Source organism: Euleptes europaea, chromosome 10 (assembly GCF_029931775.1).
Source record: "Euleptes europaea isolate rEulEur1 chromosome 10, rEulEur1.hap1, whole genome shotgun sequence".
Classification (NCBI taxonomy): domain Eukaryota; kingdom Metazoa; phylum Chordata; class Lepidosauria; order Squamata; family Sphaerodactylidae; genus Euleptes; species Euleptes europaea.
In genome coordinates this window covers 3,237,843-3,257,909 of record NC_079321.1, presented here as the reverse complement: position 1 = coordinate 3,257,909, position 20,067 = coordinate 3,237,843, and the positions used below count along the sequence as shown (strand labels likewise).

The following is a 20,067-nucleotide window of genomic DNA, read 5'->3' as shown; positions in this document are numbered from 1 at the left end:
TTCAGTTTGAAGGATCTGAGCAAGGCTGTCAAAGATAGGACATTTTGGAGGACTTTCATTCATAGGGTCGCCATGAGTTGGAAGCGACTTGACGGCACTTAACACACACACACAATAGTTACTGGAACAGGCAGTTGCCTTCCTGCCCTTTAGAAAGTTAAATTGGAGTGTCAGACTTCAGCAGAGGAACCGTCTGGGATTCTTTGGCCTATCCATTTCACCTATCTGCATAATGTTGATCGCCAGAGGTGATTCCTGCCACCCCCCTTAAATAGGAAAAAAAATATTGCATTGAACTGTTTTGAGGTAGCGGCAGCTATGCTGGCGTTTTACTTCAGCAAATTGGCGACTGCAATCCAATATTGCCAGCTGGGCAGGAAAGTGGATCGGCCTTCTGCTTTATATGGCTACGGAGAGATCACAAACCTGCCGTAATTGGATTAGATAAGGGCCTGCCTTATTATGTCTCTGTGGAGCAGGTACTTTAGCTATGAGTCAGCAGTTGATATTTTGCTGTATAGACTAAGATTCTTACACTGTACCTTCTAAGTACTGCTTACGAGGTAATTTCCTAGTGTTTTGTACTGAAGTGGTAGCGCTAGGAGGGCTACATAAGAATGCCTTTTTCTGACTACTTCATTTGACTCTCAGAGGGCAGCTTTTTATATTTTGTACTCATGAAAAGATGCCCAACCAAAAAAACCCAAAAAAACCAAAAAAAAACACTAGGTATCAATGGATGGCTGTTATGGCCATGCTTCTTGGCTAGGGTTGGGAAATACCTGGAGGTTTGGGGGGCGGAGCCTGAGGAGGGTGGAGTTTGGGGAGGGGAGGGACTTCAATGCCAAAGAGTCCAATTGCCAAAGTGGCCATTTTCTCCAGGTGAACTGATCTCTATCGGCTGGAGATCAGTTGTAATAGCAGGAGATCTCCAGCTAGTACCTGGAGGTTGGCAACCCTATTACTGGAACATACTTGGAATCACAGTGGTGCTAGGGTTGAGGGTGGGTAAATGGGGGAATGTTTACCCTGCAATCCAACATGGGGAGGAACAGCCTAGGGATAAAAAAGGTCCTTCAGGCTGAATTCTCAGAGCCACCCCTCCCCCCGAATTTTTCTGTCACCCAGAGCTAGGGTTGCCAACCTCTAGGAACTTGCTGGAGATCTCCTGCTGTTACAACTGATCTCCAGCCGATAGAGATCAGTTCACCTGGAGAAAATGGCCGCTTTGGCAATTGGACTCTATGGCATTGAAGTCCCTCCCCTCCCCAAACTCCTCCCTCATCAGGCTCCGCCCAAAAAACCTCCCGCTGATGGCGAAGAGGGACCTTGCAACCCTATCCACCTCAGAGTCTGCCATCACCCAACCTGCTCCAAGGAGATACAAGAACGCAAGGCTCTACAATCACCATAATGCCCGGAAGGAAGTAATCTGCACTCATATGACCAGCTCTGTGCTGTGCACCATAAAACTGTAGTGGGACCTGGTTTCAGTTAGTTGCTGGAGTACCCTGCTGTGTTCAGCAGGCACCCCGCTAGAGACTTCCGGGTACGAAGATTGCATCACACTGGAAAGTTTAAGCTTAGCTGCGCAGCAGGGCTGCTGGCCAGAAAATGTAGTTGCACCATTCCTTACTTGCTGTCATCTATGCATTCCTAATTATTTTGTTTGTTTCTGTCTCTTCTCTTCAGTTTTCTCTTGTGTAGCTGTTAAATGCCAGTTATTCCCCTCAGGGGGTTGAGCACGTGAGAGAACAAGTAGGGTCTCAGAGGTTTTTCACGTCACCTACTTGCTTGGTCCCTTTAACTAGAGATGCGCTGGGGATTGAACCTGGGACCTTCTGCATGAGCCACGCCCCCTTCCAAATGTGCATTTCTCACACTGCTTTCCACATTTCAGTTCCTTGTCTACCATCTTATATGCTGAAAAATCTATTTTTGCAAAAGGCGTTTATCCTGTTTTGGAATGTGTATGTGTGTGTGTGTGGGGGGGGTGCTACATGATGGATGACTCTGTCTTCATTCATGGGTGCGTACAGGTCCCATGGCAAATCTTTTGAACATGCAAATGTCGAGTCGTCCCTACTTAGCATCCCTTGGCTTGACGTGCCTCAGAAGGTTACTCTGAGGATAAATGAGAGAAGGAAGCATTCCATGCTGCCCCGCGCCCTTTGGATAGGATGAGACAGAAACACAATCGAACAGGCCATGTTTCTTACTTCCCATACAAAACATTAACAGAACGGTTACCTCGTCGAGATCCTTGGCCAGTGACTAATAACATTTCCCCTCGAAACCAAATAAGCCTTTCCAACCCACACGAGACCCCGGTGCAAAAATAGCTCTTCACGCTTCCATTCAGGTCGCGCTATCTTCCTCGAACTCGTAACACCGGTCCACAGCAATGGTTACTCTCTTCATCGGGAGTAACGTATTGGGGCCTCTCTCCACCAACTGATTAACGAGGTAAGGAAGTAGCGTTCAATACCCTTTAGCGCATCAGCTGGACCTCAGGCCTGGGAGCGGACAGTTCCTTTATGGGTGGTACCGGCGATGGGCGCTCCCAAGTCCCCCGCGTTCAACTATAATGGGGTGAATTGAAAGATTAGGCTGTCAGCCCGGCGAGAGACCTCATTTTTCTTCCCTGCCGCATAGGTTGCCCCTTGCTGCAGCCAAACGTTTGATTGTGATTAATTTGTCAGGGTTGGTTGTACAAAGGAAATGAAGAAATGGATTGCCAATTACGGTTAGTCCGCTTCTGGAATGGCCCTCCAACCTATGCCATTCGGCAGCACGACAGCTTGGAAATAAACTGCGTTTGGTTCCATTGAGAGGGGGGAGACACATCCTTAGTGTATTTTAACAAAGCCGGAGAGGTGAGGGAGGTAACGGCTTCTCACTCACTCACTCTTTTTTAACAACTTCAGTAACTAGTTGACATATATGCCTGTCTGGCTCGCGGGTACACAGAAAGTCTGCCCGCGTTTATTTTTGCAGTTAGCTGGATAAAACGCACTGGACTTCGGGGGTTTAAAGCCTAACGCTTCAGGAAGGTGCAAGGGAGATTTATATTGGAGAGGATCACCCTGAACACACTCGAAGGAGAATTTAGTATAGACCACCACAGTTGCTCAGTAAACAAAATTACAATTCGGTTTTGTGCAAAAGCCGCTGAGTGCGCTCAGACCTCCATTTTATCCCCCCGTTACAATGCCACTAATACATTCTGACACCTCCTCCCCGCCCAGTCTTCATGAGTTTCATAATGATTTCCCCCCTCTTTAATTAATATCTTTATTTCCCTGGAGAAACAAATTTTCGGTTGAGTATTATCATCCTTATTATTGAATCAGAAAATCTCTCTGAAAAAGTCAGCCACTGTGGGATCTGTCTACGTTAAGTCTGGAGCATGGAAGGGTCACCAATGGATTTGCCAGCTCCAGGATGGGAAATACCTGGAGATTTTGGGGGCAGAGCCCGAGGAGGGCAGGGTTTGGGGAGGAGAGGGACTTCAGTGCCATAGAGTCCAACTGCCAAAGGGGCCATTCTCTCCAGGGTAACTGATCTCTGTTGCCTGGAGATCACTTGTAATAGTGGGAGATCTCCAGCCACCACTTGGCGGTTGGCAACCCTAGTTGCCAAAGTACAAAAAGCTACGACCACTGACCGTGGTTGTTGAGTCTTGACTTTAAGCTCTGCCCTTGGCACTACTGCTGGGTTGGCAGTAACTAATGCTGCAATCCTGAGGGCATTTTCCTGGGAGTAAGCCCTACTGAAAACTTAAGAGGGATGAGACTTACTTCTGAGTAGGTATATTCAGGAACGCTTCCTAAAACGAAGACTGGAAGCCTAAACATAGACTCCAGGCTACCGCCTGCCAATGCCTGTGTGAAAGCACTTCAGTGGTGTGTTCTACACTTACTGTACAGCGTGGTGTAGTGGTTATTGTCAGACTAACATCTGGGAGATCCAGGTGTGAATACCCACTTTGCCATCCAAGCTTGCTGTGTGACCCTGGGCCAGTCACACACTCTCAGCCTAACATAAGAACACAAGAAAAGCCCTGCTGGATCAGACCAAGGCCCTTCAAGTCTGGCTGTCTGTTCACACCGTGGCCAACCAGGTGCCTCTAGGAAGCTCACAAGCAAGACGACCTCAGCAGCGCTGTCCTGCCCGTGTTCCACAGCACCTAATATAATAGGCATGCTCCTGTGATCCTGGATAGAATAGGTATGCATGATGAATACTAGACATGGATAGCCCTATCCTCCATAAGAACATAAGAAAAGCCCTGCTGGATCAGACCAAGGTCCATCAAGTCCTCCAGGAAGCCCACAAACAAGACAACTGCAGCAGCATTATCCTGCCTGTGTTCCACAGCACCTCATACCATAGGCATGCTCCTTTGATCCTGGAGAGAATAGGTATGTATCATGACTAGTATTCATTTTCACTAGTAGCCATGGATAGCCCTCTCCTTCATGAACATGTCCACTCCCCTCTTCAAGGCTTCCAAGTTGCCGGCCATCACCACATCCTGGGGCAGGGAGTTCCACAATTTAACCTACTGCAATGGCTTACTGCGAGGATAAAATAGTGGATGGGAGAACCGCACGAAGCACCTTGGGCCCCTCAGGAGACGGGTGGGCTAGAAATAAGACAGCCTCCCTTTTAAAAGCCCACCTGCCTAATTGCAGGCGACGTTCGCTCGCAAAATTAATTCACTAGAGTGTGGGAAAAGCCACCTTTCATTCTTGCCGCCGAATTTCATTTGCTGCTGATACATTAGCTTTCCCGGGCATCACATCTCCAGACAGAAGAAAGGTGAAAAGGTTCCCAGTAGTCAATGGCACACAGTACATTAAACAGGTGCCGGGGAGATAACGACAGGAATCCGCTTCCAGGATTGAAACGCCCTGTCATTAGCGCCGGTAAAATCCCCTGACAGAAGGCCGAAGAACCATCTAGAGTACATCATTGAAATGGGAGTCCTGGTGTGGAAACTTATCAGTCACTCATTAGGAAAAACAATGTGAATTCGGAGGCTACCTTGGCTTTGACCGCACTTGGCCTTTCCAGCGATATGGCAACGATCCTATCTAGCTGTCTCTGTTTATTAATATAGAAAGTGTCACAGCAATTTCCCATCTATCTACTGTTTTAGAATACAAAACGCACTTGATATTCCAACTTCTGACCCTAACTATCGGGTTCGACATACTAAACAACCCGGATCGCTGCTAAAAACTCAGGTATTTCAGGACCAAATATGATGATTCTGTTAAGATGGTGATGTAGCCCTGGGTTGGATTTTGTAGATATCTGTGCTTAAGAAATGCCTGACAGCCCACCATAAATGAGGTTACTGGAAAAGCTTTCTTGGGATGAAAATATTGTCGAAGGCTTTCACGGTCAGAGTTCATTGCTTCTTGTAGGTTATCCGGGCTGTGTGACCACTTTGCCATCCAAGCTTGATTGCTCTCTTGAAGTATTTGAAGGGCTGTCACTTAGAGGAGGGCAGGGAGCTGTTCCTGTATGCAGCAGAGGACAGGACTTGCAATAATGGGTTTAAATTGCGGATGGTGAGGTATCGGCTGGATATTAGGGGAAAAACCTTTTACAGTAAGAGTTGTTTGACAGCGGAATCAGCTACCTAGGGAGGTGGTGAGCTCCCCCCTCGCTGGCAGTCTTCAAGCAGAGGCTGGACAGACTCTCGTCAGGGATGCTCTAGGCTGAACCTGCATTGAGCAGGAGGCTGGACTAGATGATCTGTATGGCCCCTTCCAACTCTATGATTCTATGAATTCATTCTGGAAATGTACAGCATGTTAAAAAAAACCCAACACATTAGTATTCCCTAAAGTTGAATTACCCTATCAGAATAACAAATTGAAGAAATTGTTATTGTTCTTATTACTTCCCCAAAGATGACACATATGTATGCAAACCTTCACCTTTCTAGCTTATGGGGAATAAAGAATGTAATAGACTGTATTGTGTGAAGCATCTATTTATACCTTATGCTAATTCCTATTAAGTTTGAGATTTATGCTGCAATGGGACATATACATGTCATAATACAAGGGAAGGAAGGCGAAAGGACGGAGCTCGTCAGACCACCGAGCAGAATACTTCGCCCAGACCCTGTCTGTAATTCCGCTAAATATATTCAACCAATGCTAATTTTAGAAAGCTCAGAGTTAATTAATGGACACCCCGCTAATAATTTCTAAGCATGTAGGCTGTATTTCAGAGAGAAATGGGCCGAGGCTGGGAAGGGAACAGTTCGGAGCAAGGGCAGCACACTGTCTAAAATAAGATCTCCCTTAAATAATGGATGTGACAAATTCCTACGGAGCAGCTAATTAGATTGCCAAAATACTTCTATATTCTAATAGATACCAAGCAGCGGCGACGGCTCTGTTTAATAACTTCCAGTGCGGTCGATACATTTAACCATTTCAAATGGTTATTCCCGGAGGGACTCTCGCGAGAGACCCGAGATGTGGAAGCTGCTCGAAGCTGATCTGTGCGGCAGCCGCCAACTCAGAGAACACATATACCACTGCAAGAATTATTGATCAAAAATGGTATATTTTGTCTTGGTGTTATGTTGTTAACCACTTTGAATTTACATAGCAAAAGCAGTCCGATAGATACATGCTTGCTTTATAGGGCTGCAAGAGTTATAGGGATGGTAACAGTTTTCCATCAGAGCTGGTCTCCCTATCTCCCTAGGGTTGCCGGGTCCTTCTTCACCACCGGCAGGAGATTTTTGGGGTGGAGGCTGAGGAGGGTGGGGTTTGGGGAGGGGAGGGATTTCAATGCCATAGAACCTAATTGACAAAGCTGCCATTTTCTCCTGGGAACTGATCTCTATTGTCTGGTGATCAGTTGTAATAGCAGGTGACCGCCAGCTAGTACCTGGAGGTTGGCAACCCTATATCTCCCCCACCTCTACTTTCCTTACCGTTCAAGTGGGGGAGCCTGGCTGCCCCTCCCGGGTTGGCCAAGACCTGGTGTGCCAAATTTTGAGCGCCATGTGATTCTAATTTTAATTGGTGTTAACTGAGAATTGCTGGTATTAATTAACACTATATGGAATTAAATGTTTTATTGTATTTTATGACATACTGCTGATTTTACCTGCCCTGAGCCAAGGGTGTCATTGGGCTAGTCACAGTTCTCTTTGAACTCTCTCAGCCCCACCTACCTCACAAGGGGTCTATTGTGGGGAGGGGAAGGGAAGGAGATTGTAAGCCAGTTTGATTCTTCCTTAAGTGGTAGAGAAAGTTGGCATATTAAAACCAACTCTTCTTCTTCTTCTCCTCCTCCTTGGCTGGGATAGAGGGCAGGATATAAATCTGGTGCATCCGTCTTATACCCAGCACAGCCATTTCTACATACGGGAATGTCCTCCATTGAAAATCACTGCAGTTACTTGACGTATATGGAAGAGGTGTAAGAAAACTGGTGCACCTTTTTTTCACAGCATGGCTAAACTCAGAAATATATTCCTACTACATCACTGATTTGATTTCCACAGATTACTAGGGGAACATAATGTAATTTTGATCCTCTCTCTTCAGTCAGCTGGCACTCAGCTACCTTGTAAGGGTTTTTCCACCGGGGATCTCCATTGATTTACAAAACTCGGTATCATGTTCTTCATCTCAGGTTTTTTAAAACACTACTACAAGTGCAATCTATATGGTGGGGGGTCTCTACATTTAGAAACATGAAAGAGTCTTTCTACTGATACTTGGCATGGGGCCTTATTGGCAAAATGCCTTTGGGCTTCGAGAGCTGTAAGTCTTCTAAGCCTGAACATTCGAACTTCTAACAACCTGGAGACGGAGATTTGGGCACAAATTAAGGGAGGAAGTCAGACCTTTTCTCCCTCAAACATTTTCCTGTGGGAGGGGGGGGGAACCCTGCTTTTAATGAACAACTCTGTAGGTGTCTAGTTTTTCTGGTTCTCCTTCTAAGAGAAAAGCGGAGTTCTTAGGCAGTGTGAAAAGAAAATGATTCCTAACTCCAAGGGGTGCTAACAAACATAAGACAGTGACGATAAAGCCAAGTCTTTCCAAAAGCGCGCCAGGCATGACAGTCTCCAGACGTTCGCCCACTGGAAGTAACCTGTGCCATTGAAAAAGGTGCCCGAAGAAACAACTCGACTTCCTTCCGTAATATTGTATTTTTGTCAAAGGAATCAGCACTTCGAGACAGAAAACGAAACTTTTACAACATCAACGAGGCTTAAGCCTTCCAAAGCCAAAGGTGAAGGGAACAGGGTGAATCATCTCAATGTTTTCTCACCGAGTTTTAAAGCAGAACCCACGGTTGTCTGCCTTCTGCCCTACATAGGGATGCCAGTCTCCAGGTGGTCTCCAGGTGGTGGCTGGAGATCTCCCGCTATTACAACTGATCTCCAGGCAACATAGATCAGTTCCACAGGAGAAAATGGCCGCATTGGCAATTGGACTCTATGGCATTGAAGTCCCTCCCCTCTCCAAACCCCGCCCTCCTCAGGCCACACCCCATTTCCTGCCTCCATGCCACGACACTGGTATTCCTTGGAGGTCTCCCATCCGAATACTAGCCAGGGTCAGGGCTGAGTGTGTGTGACTGGCCCAGGATCATCCAGCAAGCTTCCATTGGGCGAGTGGGGATTGGAACCTGGGTTTCCCAGGTCCTTGTCTGACACCTTAACCACTATACCACACTGGCTCTCCCTTGGTATGATTGCAGTTGCAAAAATGGTCATGGGGGGGGGGGTCCCCAAAATGGTAAACACTATTAAATTCTAGATTGAAAAAATTGTGGAACTGAGAAAAATTATCAAAATTATCAGATTGAGTACACCTAAGAGAAAGATACCCTTTAAAAGCTTTCCCCTCTAGACATCTGAAAAACCTTGGTTAAAAAAAATCAAATTCCAGAAAAAAAGGAGCATATGTCATTAGATCAGTTTACCCGTGCTTCATTTTTGTAACATAAAAAGAAAAAATTGAAATTAAATCTGAATGATTAGGTAAGAGATTATTAACCTTATGGGTTCTAATGATCTTTCTGCGATATTGTAGTGTTGCTCCAGAGACTAGGACACGGAGTAATGGATTTAAACTACGGTAATCGAAAAGCGATTCCACCTAAACATTAGGAAGAACTTTCTGACGGTGAGGGCTGTTCGACGGTGGAATGCGCTGCCTTGGAGGGTGGTTTAGTCCCCGTCTTTGGAGGTCTTTAAGCAGAGGCTAGATGGCCATCTGTCGGGAGTGCTTTGATTGTGAGCTCCTGCATGGCGGGGGGAGGGTTGGGGTCACTGGGGATGTGGGGGGAGGTAGTTGTGAATTTCCTGCATTGTGCAGGGGGTTGGACTAGATGACCCTGGTGGTCCCTTCCAACTCTATGATTCTATGAAGTGACTGTTTCAATTTGGATGTTTACTCGCTTTATTTCTTTATAACAAACAGGAGATAAATGGAAGATTGCTTTTACTATTTGCTTTGCTACCGCAGCCCACTATATCCATCAGACTCCACCCTGTAGGCATCAGCTGGGCTCAGCCGCTGCCAAGGTGCCGTCTTCTGCCCCAACAAGATGCTACCAAGCTCTGCCTCTGCCGTACCGAACTTCATCCTTTGACCTGTGAGGTGTAGGGTTGCCAATTCAGGGTTGTGAACTTTCTGGAGGCAGAGCCTGGGGAGGGCAGCATTTCGGGAGGAGAGGGAGATGTGATGCCATAGAGTAGAGAGGTGATTCTATAGAGATGCGATTCCACAAAGTCCACCCTCCAAACCTGCCATTTTCTCCTGGGAAACTGATCTCTGTAGTCCGCAGGTCAGTAGCATTTCTGGAAGATCTCCCAGCCCCACCTGGAGGCTGGCAACCCTAAGTGCCACTTTCACCCCTCGGGATCCAGCCCTCAAGAAACCTGGCAGCTTTAACTTGCTCTGCTTACCTTGGAACTTGAAAGACACCAACCGAAAATTGCTCTTACCCAAAGAAAAAAGGAACTCTGGTTTTCATCTACTCCTTTATTTATTTACTAACTGTAACTCAAGCTTTATGCCCACAGTGTTCTAGTTTCTATTAAAACTGGCACTCACACACAGACACACACACAAACCCCTGAAATTATCTTGGCACTTCATTTCACAACAAATCTCAGGCATCACAGTTAGCCTCTTTCCTACGCTAAAAACAAAAATATGTCAATTCCAAGACTTGCCGAACAATGCCGCTCCCTATGCCAAATAGCACTGCATGTAATAACAGTTCCTTTAAGCTGTGTGATCTGCAAATTTCAGCAAAGAATCTTATCGGGGTCTACACAGAGATTTTTAAAGTCTTTTAACACAGGCAACATGGACATAACCAAGAGGAGACAGGAGAAAAAGGAGCCAGGTGCAAGGTTATGCAAGCCCGCTGAAAAGTCATTGAAGAAACAATTGCATTCACGTGTAGTTTGGACACTAAAATTCCCTCCAAGTTTAAAATTGTGAACCTTAAACTTAATAAATACAGAACGTCAGTATCTGCATCACAATTTATCACAATGATGTTCAGAACAAGCCACCGGACCTCTCTGGCACTGAAGATCCAACTTTCTCAAGGGACGTAGCACTCTCAACTGCTGAAAAATAACCATTTTTGCCATTTCCCTTGTATTCATACAGTATCAGCATAAGAACTCTATGAGACTGCTCCAGCCTAAGTCTTAGGGGTCCATCTGGCCAAGCAGTACTGGCCCTCTGGTTCTCCAATAGGGTTGCCAAGTAGCCCGTGTCAACCAACAGGAGGGGGTCTTACCAGGCACAAATCGAGGTCTAGGCCTCAGCGCCCTCAGCACACTGACATCACTTCTGGACAGGGTTGCCAGGTCCCTCTTCTCCACTGGCAGGAGGTTTTTGGAGCGGAGCCTAAGGAGGGCGGGGTTTGGGGGAGGGAGGGGACGTCAATGCCATAGAGTCCAATTGCCAAAGCAGCCATTTTCTCCAGGCGAACCCATCTCTATCAGCTGGAGATCAGCTGTAATAGCAGGAAGCTTCAGTAAGCCAAGCCCATGCTCAACGACTGAGCTAAGTCCCCCAACATCATGAGATACCATCTCACTGCATCCACCCCATATCATGTTTACAGAATTTATCATTTATGCTCAGTCCAGCTCATAACACCGTGAATGGTCATTCTCCTGAAGAAAAAGAGAACCACCGACTATCCCCTTACGAACCTATCCGACCACTAGGGTCATCTTCTCAGGCTCTGCTTCAGCTGCCCTCCCTGACCTTCTTTGATGAGTAGCAACCCTAGAGAGGGCCTTCTTAGTCATGGCACCAAAACTCTGAAACTCTATCCCTAGGTAGACTCTTCCCATCTTCTGCCAGTGGGTGAAGTTTTTTTTTTGGGGGGGGGGGGTCTAGTGTTCCTTCAGTGACCCCTTGTTTTTCCCCCCTATGTTTTAATTGCTGTTTTTATGTTTTTGTACATGTTAGTTTAGCTTTGGTTTTATTCATTTTAATAATGTATTTTGGTTTGGTTTCAATGGTTTTTAAGGCGTGCTTTTCTTATGCGTGTTTTTAATCTGTTAACTGCCTTGGTGGCCCTGATGAATATAAATTTTGCAAATAAATAAATAAAACTAAGGCTGCAATCCCAAGCAAACTTACCACAGAGTAAGTCACACTGAATTCAGAAGGATTTACTTCTGATTGTACATGCTTAGACACCACACATTATTCATGTAAAGTTAAGAACACAACTGTTTTGCAAGGCTGGAAACCCTCTGGGAACTCCCCGGGGCTCAGTCTGCAACTTGCTAGCTCATCTCAGTCTACCAAGCATACAGTTATAGAACAAGCTGTTCATAATGATTAATGCACAGAAACTTATGAACGTCTACTGGAATGGTACACCACCAAAACTTGTTTTAAGCCAAAGCTGGGCATTTGTTAAGGCAAAAAAAAAAAAATTAAATGGACAGAAACTTTATAAGGGGTTCCACATACCATAAATTCCTGTTGAAATACACGGGAACGCCTGCAAGACAAAAACCAAGACGTAAATTAGATTTTTCACTTTTAGAACCACTTATTACACAGAATCGTTGGGTCCTGGGAAACCACAAGCCGCTTAGCGTAAAGAAATCTCCACGTTTAAGTCGGCACGGCCTGATGAAATACACCCTAGAGTGCTGAGCGAAGTTGTTCAAGCAACCAGGAAGACATTTTGCAATTTTCTCTGAGAACTCAAGGAGGACAGAAATGGTCCCACAGCACTCTGGAGAAAGTATATATATAGGGTCTTGCCGAAAGAGAAAGGGGGGGGCTCCTGAGGAATTCTCTACCAGTGAAATTGACTTCAATAACTGGGAAGCCGTTAGAACAATTACAAAACGATCGATTTGTAAGCCTCCAGAGGAAGCTGCCATGATGACCCAAACCGGCAGAGATTTGTTAAAAGAACAAACAACACCCTCGTTTCCTTCTTTGATACGGTAATCCATTTAGCAGATAAGGAGGATGTGGGAGATTCAGAGCTTGGCTTTTGGCAATCTTTCTCAGGAGGGTCTGATAAACAAACTTGTTTATCTATCTCATTCTTCCCCACCTTTCTATCTACCTTTCTAGCACATGGCTTTCCTCCAAATTATCCTCGTAATATAAGGTTGCCAACCTCCAGGTACTACCTGGAGATCTCCTGCTATTACAACTGATCTCCAGCCGATAGAGATCAGATCACCTGGAAAAAATGGCTGCTTTGGCAATTGGACTCTATGGCATTGAAGTCCCTCCCCTCCCCAAACTCCACCTTCCTCAGGCTCCGCCCCCAAAATCTCCCGCCAGTGGCAAAGAGGAACCTGGCAACCCTAGGTGGTACACAACCACACTAGCAAAACTCCTCCAGAAAATAATTTTAAAGGAGGTTTACGAGCAAGTCGCTTAGAGCTGCGTGTCAGTGGGCTGTTCTATCTGGCCGAGCTTTGAAGATATAAAAAGGAAGGGTCGTGTTTTAGTGACACCGTAAGTATGCATTTCAACAGAATTCTTATTTATTTTCTGTTACTTCTTATTTATTTTCTGTTACTTTTCCCTTATCTCAAGTGACTAAAAGCATCAGGCTTCAACAGAAGTTCTATCTCTTTCCTCCCCCGGTTTTCCTTTTTTCTTTTCTTTTTTTGCAATCTACTTCTAAGTGCTTTCTGGCCATCTAAACCTTGTTGCTCAGTGCAAAAATGTAGGAACTGTGGAGAAGGATATCTTTCCTGGAAGCCAAAAAGAAGGCTATTTCAACTTGCACTGGGAGAGTGAAGAATGCGGATCCTACCTTAGTTTTCTGTTTGTGGGTGATTTTCGTTAATTCCCTTCTCCTGCTGTAGACCCCACCTGATTTTCTCTGCTGTTTCTAGGGGGGGGGGTCCATCAACTCCCTGGATTGGGGGGGGGCATGGCAGGTTGCTGTTGGAGGGCGAGTTGGTGAAAATCACCTTCCTGCCTTCCATCAGCTAGGCTCTAAGTGAAAACATTTCCCTCTAGCTCCTGCAGAACCTGAACAAAGACTCAACAAACCAGATTTTCCATCCAAACGTGAATTCTTCAACTAAGTCTTTCTTAAGAATTTTCCACCCCCTCTAGCTGCTTCAGCTATATTTATACAAACTTTTATTGTTCTGTTTCAGCAATAGCATAAAAATGGGATTCTCTAGATATTAGTTGGGCCTCACCTGGATAACCTAGGCTAGCCTGATCTCATCAAATCCTGGAAGCTAAACATGGTTAGCCCTGGTTAATACTTGGATGGGAGTCCACCAAAGAAGTCCAGGGCTGCTATAAGAGGCAGATAATGGCAAACTAGCTCTACGTGTCTTTTGCCTTGATGTGGATGACTCAGGCTAGCCCAGTCTCATCAGGTCTTGGAAGCTAAGCAGAGTTGGCCCTGGTTAGTACTTGGATGGGCCACCACCAAGGATTGCTACACAGAGGCAGGCAATGGCAAACCACCTCTGAATTTCTCTCGCCTTGAAAACCTTACGGGGTCGCCATAAGTCAGCTGCAACTTGACAGCACTTTCCACCACCAGATATTAGGATACGAAATCAGAAAGCACCATATGGAATTCTGAAGAGATTTATCCACAGTGTGTTGCCGATCAATATCTTCATAAATTATTAGCGTGTGGAGCGTTCAAAGTGCACTTTTAAAAACTGCAGATGGCACCACTGATGCTTCACTCTCTTGACAATGTCACATACTAATGCTTCTAAAACGGAGAAATGCTTTAAAAGTAATAAAGTAAAATATTAAAAGGGAAAGGAAAGAAACCAGCTACTAATATTGAATAATCAAATTGTGCAAAAAGGGCAAATGCCCTTTTTTATTTCATTTATAAAGGTCCTGTATGCAAGAATGCAAGTTATATTCTGTGTGTGTGTGTATACCATCAAGTCACATATGATTTATGGCGATCCCATACGGTTTTCAAGGCAAGAGGTGTTCAGAAGTGGTTTGCCATTGCCTGCCTCCCTGTTCCACCCCTGGACTTGCTTGGTGGTCTCCCATCCAAATATGAGCCAGGGCCAACCCTGCTTAGCTTCTCAGATCTGACAAGATCAGGCTAGCCTGGGCCGTCCAGGTCGGGGCAAGTTATATTCTGCTGGGACCTTATTAGAAAAACTGAGTTCTGCATTCCACTTGGGCATGTGTTTGTGTCAAGTGCTGTCAAGTCACTTCCAACTCATGGCGACCCTATGAATCAATGTCCTCCAAAACGCCCTATCCCTAACAGCCTTGCTCAGGTCTTGCAAATTGAGGGCCGTGGTTTCCTTTATAGAGTCAATCCATCTCTTGTTGGGTCTTCCTCTTTTCCTGCTGCCCTCAACTATTCCTAGAATGATGGTCTTTTCCAGTGACTCTTGTCTTCTCATAAAGTGACCAAAGTACAATAGCCTCAGTTTAGTTATTTTAGCTTCTAGGGTCAGTTCAGGCTTGATTTGATCTAGAACCCACTGATTTGTTTTTTATTTTTGTGTGTGTTTTTTGGCAGTCCATGGTATCCATAACTCTCTCCTCCAACACCACATTTCAAAGGAATATACTTTCTTCCTATCTGCTTTCTTCATTGTCCAACTTTCATGCCCAGACATAGCAATAGGGCATACTGTGGACATTTGGACATACATTTTAAAAAAATAATTGCAAACAAAATAGAAAATGGTGGTAGGGGAGGGGCGCTGAAAACATGCAATGTATGAGAGAAAGTTCAATGAACGAGGTATGCTTTATGCCTAGAAAACAAATTAATGAGCAATATGGTAACAATTTGCTAAATTTTAAAGGGCTGTCATTACAGGAAACAGTGCAAAATGGTTCACCGTTACCCTGGAGGGTAAGACAATAGGTAATAGGCTTGAGGCGGCGGAAGGTAAGTTGAAGTTAAACATTATTAAATATTTCCAAGCAATTGTGGAATATATTTCATTGGAGAGGGTTGTTGTTGTTTTTTAAAAAAACTGTCCTTTTCTTTTCAGAAGTCAACAACTGCAAAGGTAGGAAGACGGCAAAAACATACAACAACGTCAGAAGTTTCGTAAAGAATGGATGGGAGGGAAGTAGTCTATCTGCCGGATTCACAGACTGTTTAGACCAGGCATGTCAAATGTAAGGTCTGTGGGAGGGATCCAGCCCCTTGAGAGCTCTTATCTGGCCTGTGAGCCAGCCGAGGCAGCCACCCCACCCTCCAGTCCCGCTGGCGAGGCATGGCCCGGCCCAACCAAGTGACATTTATGTCAATTTGTTTTCTGGTACTGAATGGGGAGATCAACTTATCCACAATCCTTGAGGGCCTGCGCTTGTTCCAGACCTCAGGGCATTTGACCTTCTGGACCATGACCTGGTTTAGGCTCTTTGGATTTGCCCTTCTGGTCTGACTTCTGAATAGCTGTGTTTTGACCACAAACTGTTTGGACGATGCTTGTTCCCTCTTTTCCCCCTGGTGCCTGCCTGAACCCAGACAACATCTGTCCTCAATACAAAGAAAGTTCGGCCAGCGTGGTCAATGCAAATAGGCAGGGATTCTTTTTTTTAAATGCTAACTATTGTTTTTCATTTAATGAGGGAATTAAACGAAGGTGCCTTTGATTTCCTCTTCTGTGCCTCACCGCTATTTGTAGCACTCTCAGAATAAGCAAATAGCAATAAGGGCTGCATTATGGCCGTCCCGTCCCCCCCTCAATTCTGATTTTGTGAGGTAGAAATAGAGAATATTTGACTTCTTTTCAGTCTGGCTTGGATTTTGGTCCTCTACTGCCAGTTTCCCCCTCAGCTCGGCTTCTTTTTCCTTCCTGTGTTAACCATATGAGTATCCCCCGACCATCAAGTAGCGAGCAAAATAATATCACTGTGTTGTGTACTAGTGTTCGAATAATGATACAACCACTTCCTCTACGAATGCATCACCTGGTTTGATGCTTACAGATCCCAAAATAGATTTCCATTTTTTGCCTCATTGCATGTTATTAATTTGTTTACTGGTACTGAGTGGGGAGATCAATCAAAGGGAAAGTAAAATTACAAAACGATAAACATTGAACCTCAAGAGAACAGCTGATGAGTAAACATGTAGATATTTACTAAGAGGATGGTCATCTTAATGTGTGTGTGTACGTATCAGAGTTTCCAGAAAGAAAAAAAACTTCTATTAGGGTTGCCAGGTCCCTCTTCTCAACCAGCGGGAGATTTTGGGGGCGGAGCCTGAAGAGGGCGGGGTTTGGGGAGGGGAGGGACTTCAATGCCATAGAGTCCAATGTCCAAAGCGGCCATTTTTCTCCAGGCGATCTGATCTCTATCGGCTGGAGATCAGTTGAATTAGCAGGAGATCTCCTGCTACTACCTGGCAGTTGGCAACCCTAACTTCCACCCTCTGTCAGATGGTTCCTTCCCCTCAGCAGGGCCCGTCTCACTATTCACAGGCAATTTGAAGAAGAAGAAGAAAAAAAACCAGGAAAACAATTTTCTTGTTTATCCTGTTTCTAGAATTCATTTCTGTTAAAAGCTCCCTATTGTTCACTGACAACGTATAGGCCCCCGTATCAAAATGAACACAATACCCTCTTCCTTCTTGCTTCCCTGACGGTCAAACACTAAAAGCCCTGGGAGAAGCAGGTGGAATGGCTAAGCCAACATGATCCAAAGGGTTTCCCCCCCCCCTGATCTCACTTATCTCTTGAACCATTTCGCTCCGGGACAAAGATCGAGTTTGACAAATGTCTTCCAAGTAGATTTATAAAGGAGACAGATTAAATTCCAAGAACCAAGAACGACTGGAACAAATTTAGTGACCCGTGTCCTCAAAGGTCAGAGATGAGGATCCAGACGGCCTCGTCGGACACCAAAATCTATGAAGTTGATTCTTGGAGGCATGCCCCATCCATTTGCTGTATGATTCTATTTCAGTTCCCCCTCTTTGTTCTTCTGTCACCCTCCGAACGGCAATTTTGTGTGTTTGGTATCAGAATAGCTTTTAACTACTTCTTAACCCATCTTCGCAACCACGCCACAATAATCTTGCTTTTCTGTTTCGGCTGCACATTTAAATAATACGGCGGGTGTTAAAAACAGGCTGAAATTGCTCAGCTATTTTTGAACGCCAGCAAGGATCTTTAGCACTGGCCATAACTCAAATTAACTTTGGCCTCTTGGTTCACTCCCTCACAGAGAGATGATTATAGCATAAAACCAGCTGATATAATTCTAAAAAATATGACACAGCTGTTATTCACAACTCAGGGGAGACCCAGGGCTAAGAAAGCACGCAGACTAAATTTCCGTCTTCTCCTAGGGAGACAATTTATTCGAGATGCCAGGATGAAATTATTGGCAGGGCAATAATGTGGAATTCATACTGTGGTTGTTGACACAGTCCAACGTCTGGCTTCTGGATAAAAGACTTAAGTCTCCAGAACGCCCACATTTTAGCTTTTTTCTGTGCATAATGATAGATTCGGCCTTAGTTTAAAAAAAAAATCAGTCTCAATGGAAACCCCCCCTGCTAAGTCCTATCATCATGAATTAAATGGTCTTTGTTTCCAAAGACGTTAAAAATGCCAATCGTCAGACAGCAAAACGCAACAAGCTCTGCTTCCAACACTATGTTTGTTTAATTTAGTTTAGAGCCGATGAAACAAACGAGATTGACAACCCTGCCTTTGTTTTTTAAATGGATCTTTCTAGAGAGAAAACATAAAAATGAGCAATTGTCATTTTCATGTACTCTTTATATCCTCCGACCCCTTTGAGTGGGCTCAATGAGGGGATTGATCGACTAGCAATTACGATCAAACTGGGCTAATAGATTAAGCAGATCCATCAGGCCCTACATCCATTGAATCCCTAGTGTTGTGGCTGAGAACACTACACAAAGAAACTGATTTTATTTCATGAGCTACAGAAATGCTGGCGAAGGGAAAACAACATCTATGTATCCCCTATGTACTGGAGAGGGAACATCTCTCAATGGTAGAAGACGAGTTGGAATTTATACCCTGTTTTTCTCTACCTTTAAGGAGTCTCAAACCGGCTTACAATCACCTTCCCTTCCCCTCCCCACAACAGGCACCTTGTGAGTTTGGTGGGGCTGAGAGAACTGTGACTGGCCCAAGGCCACCCAGCAGGCTTCATGTGGAGGAGTGGGGTATCAAACCCGGTTCTCCAGATTAGAGTCCCCTGCTCTTAACCACTACACCATGCTGGGTCTCGTAAAGAGCACACGTTCAGAATACATAAGATCTTGGATACAGTTACTGGTATCTTATGTGCCAGAATAAGACTATTTTTTTCCAACCTGATATCTTGGAGAATTGTCAGGTGTAATGGACACCTGGGCTAGACAAACCAACACAGATTCACTATAAGGCAGCTGCTTAGCCAGCATTGAACTGGTAAGCATTTCGATACTTTGACTCTGGAACCATGCCTGGATAAAAAATCTCTGAAAACATTATTACACCCACCCCCCACAAAAAATCCTCCAAAAACATAACGGTGCTCCAAGAAAACATTATTGCACTCCAAGTCATATCTGCTGTCCAAGAGGAAGGTTGCCTTCCCAGGACAGGAATGCCAACGATGGATATTTCAGTTTAAGAACACATTCCCTGCCCCTGCCTAAATCTGTCTCAGTTTTTTCCTGCTTCCTGGCCCATTCAAGGAGCTTAATGTTCCCCACCCCCAGCCCAGACTCACCTGAACAGGTATTTGGGATGCTAAAACCCCCCAGAGACTTCTGGAATCCAGGAGGTTCCATAAGCTTCCTTGGGTGGACCATTTTTAACTGGGCCCTTTTCCCAGCGGGGGGCGGGGGCGCGAGGCCACCATCTGAACTCACATGTGATAAGGAATACTATAGTAATTGGTTCTTGTAGGTTATCCGGGCTGTGTAACCGTGGTCTTGGTATACCAAGACCATGGTTACACAGCCCGGATAACCTACAAGAACCAATGAACTCTGACCGTGAAAGCCTTCGACACTATAGTAATTGCCCCTGAGTCTGGTAGGGTTGCCAACCTCCAGGTACTTAGCATAAACAAAACAAAGACACCTCCGTGCCTATACCTTGGCGGTTTGGAAATTAGCACGGGTAAAAGGTACACAAATGCACAGAGCCAGTTAGCAAAACACAAATATTAATAGGTGCTAGAAAAGAGAGACAAACAGTGTGAAGCAAATATTCCTAACAACTGTGACTAAACAATTTACAATATATACATGGAATTAGTAATTCTCCAGGTACTAGCTGGAGATCTCCTGCTATTACAACTGCTCTCCAGGCCACAGAGATCAGTTCCCCTGGAGAAAATGGCCGCTTTGGCAATTGGACTCGCCCTCCTCAGACTCCACCTCCAAAATCTCCAGGTATTTCCCAACCTGCAGCTGGCAACCCTATGTAACTCTCTTCATGGAACTCAATGGGGCTGAGGGGTGTAACTCTGCTTACGACTGCTCTTTGAGTCGGTACTCTGCCCTCTTCCCAAGCAACCCATGACTGTAGTCACATTTACAGATGGTTTG

General features: G+C 45.1%; 1 protein-coding gene across 1 annotated transcript in view; it reads right to left on the bottom strand.

Moving 5' to 3' along the window:
- Window positions 1-20,067, bottom strand: part of MACROD2 (mono-ADP ribosylhydrolase 2) — a 989,050-nt gene that overhangs the window by 294,659 nt on the left and 674,324 nt on the right. Inside the window, exon 7 of the mRNA XM_056856797.1 lies at window positions 12,012-12,042. Within this exon, the coding sequence (XP_056712775.1) occupies window positions 12,012-12,042 (31 nt within the window). The remainder of the gene's footprint in view (window positions 1-12,011; window positions 12,043-20,067) is intronic.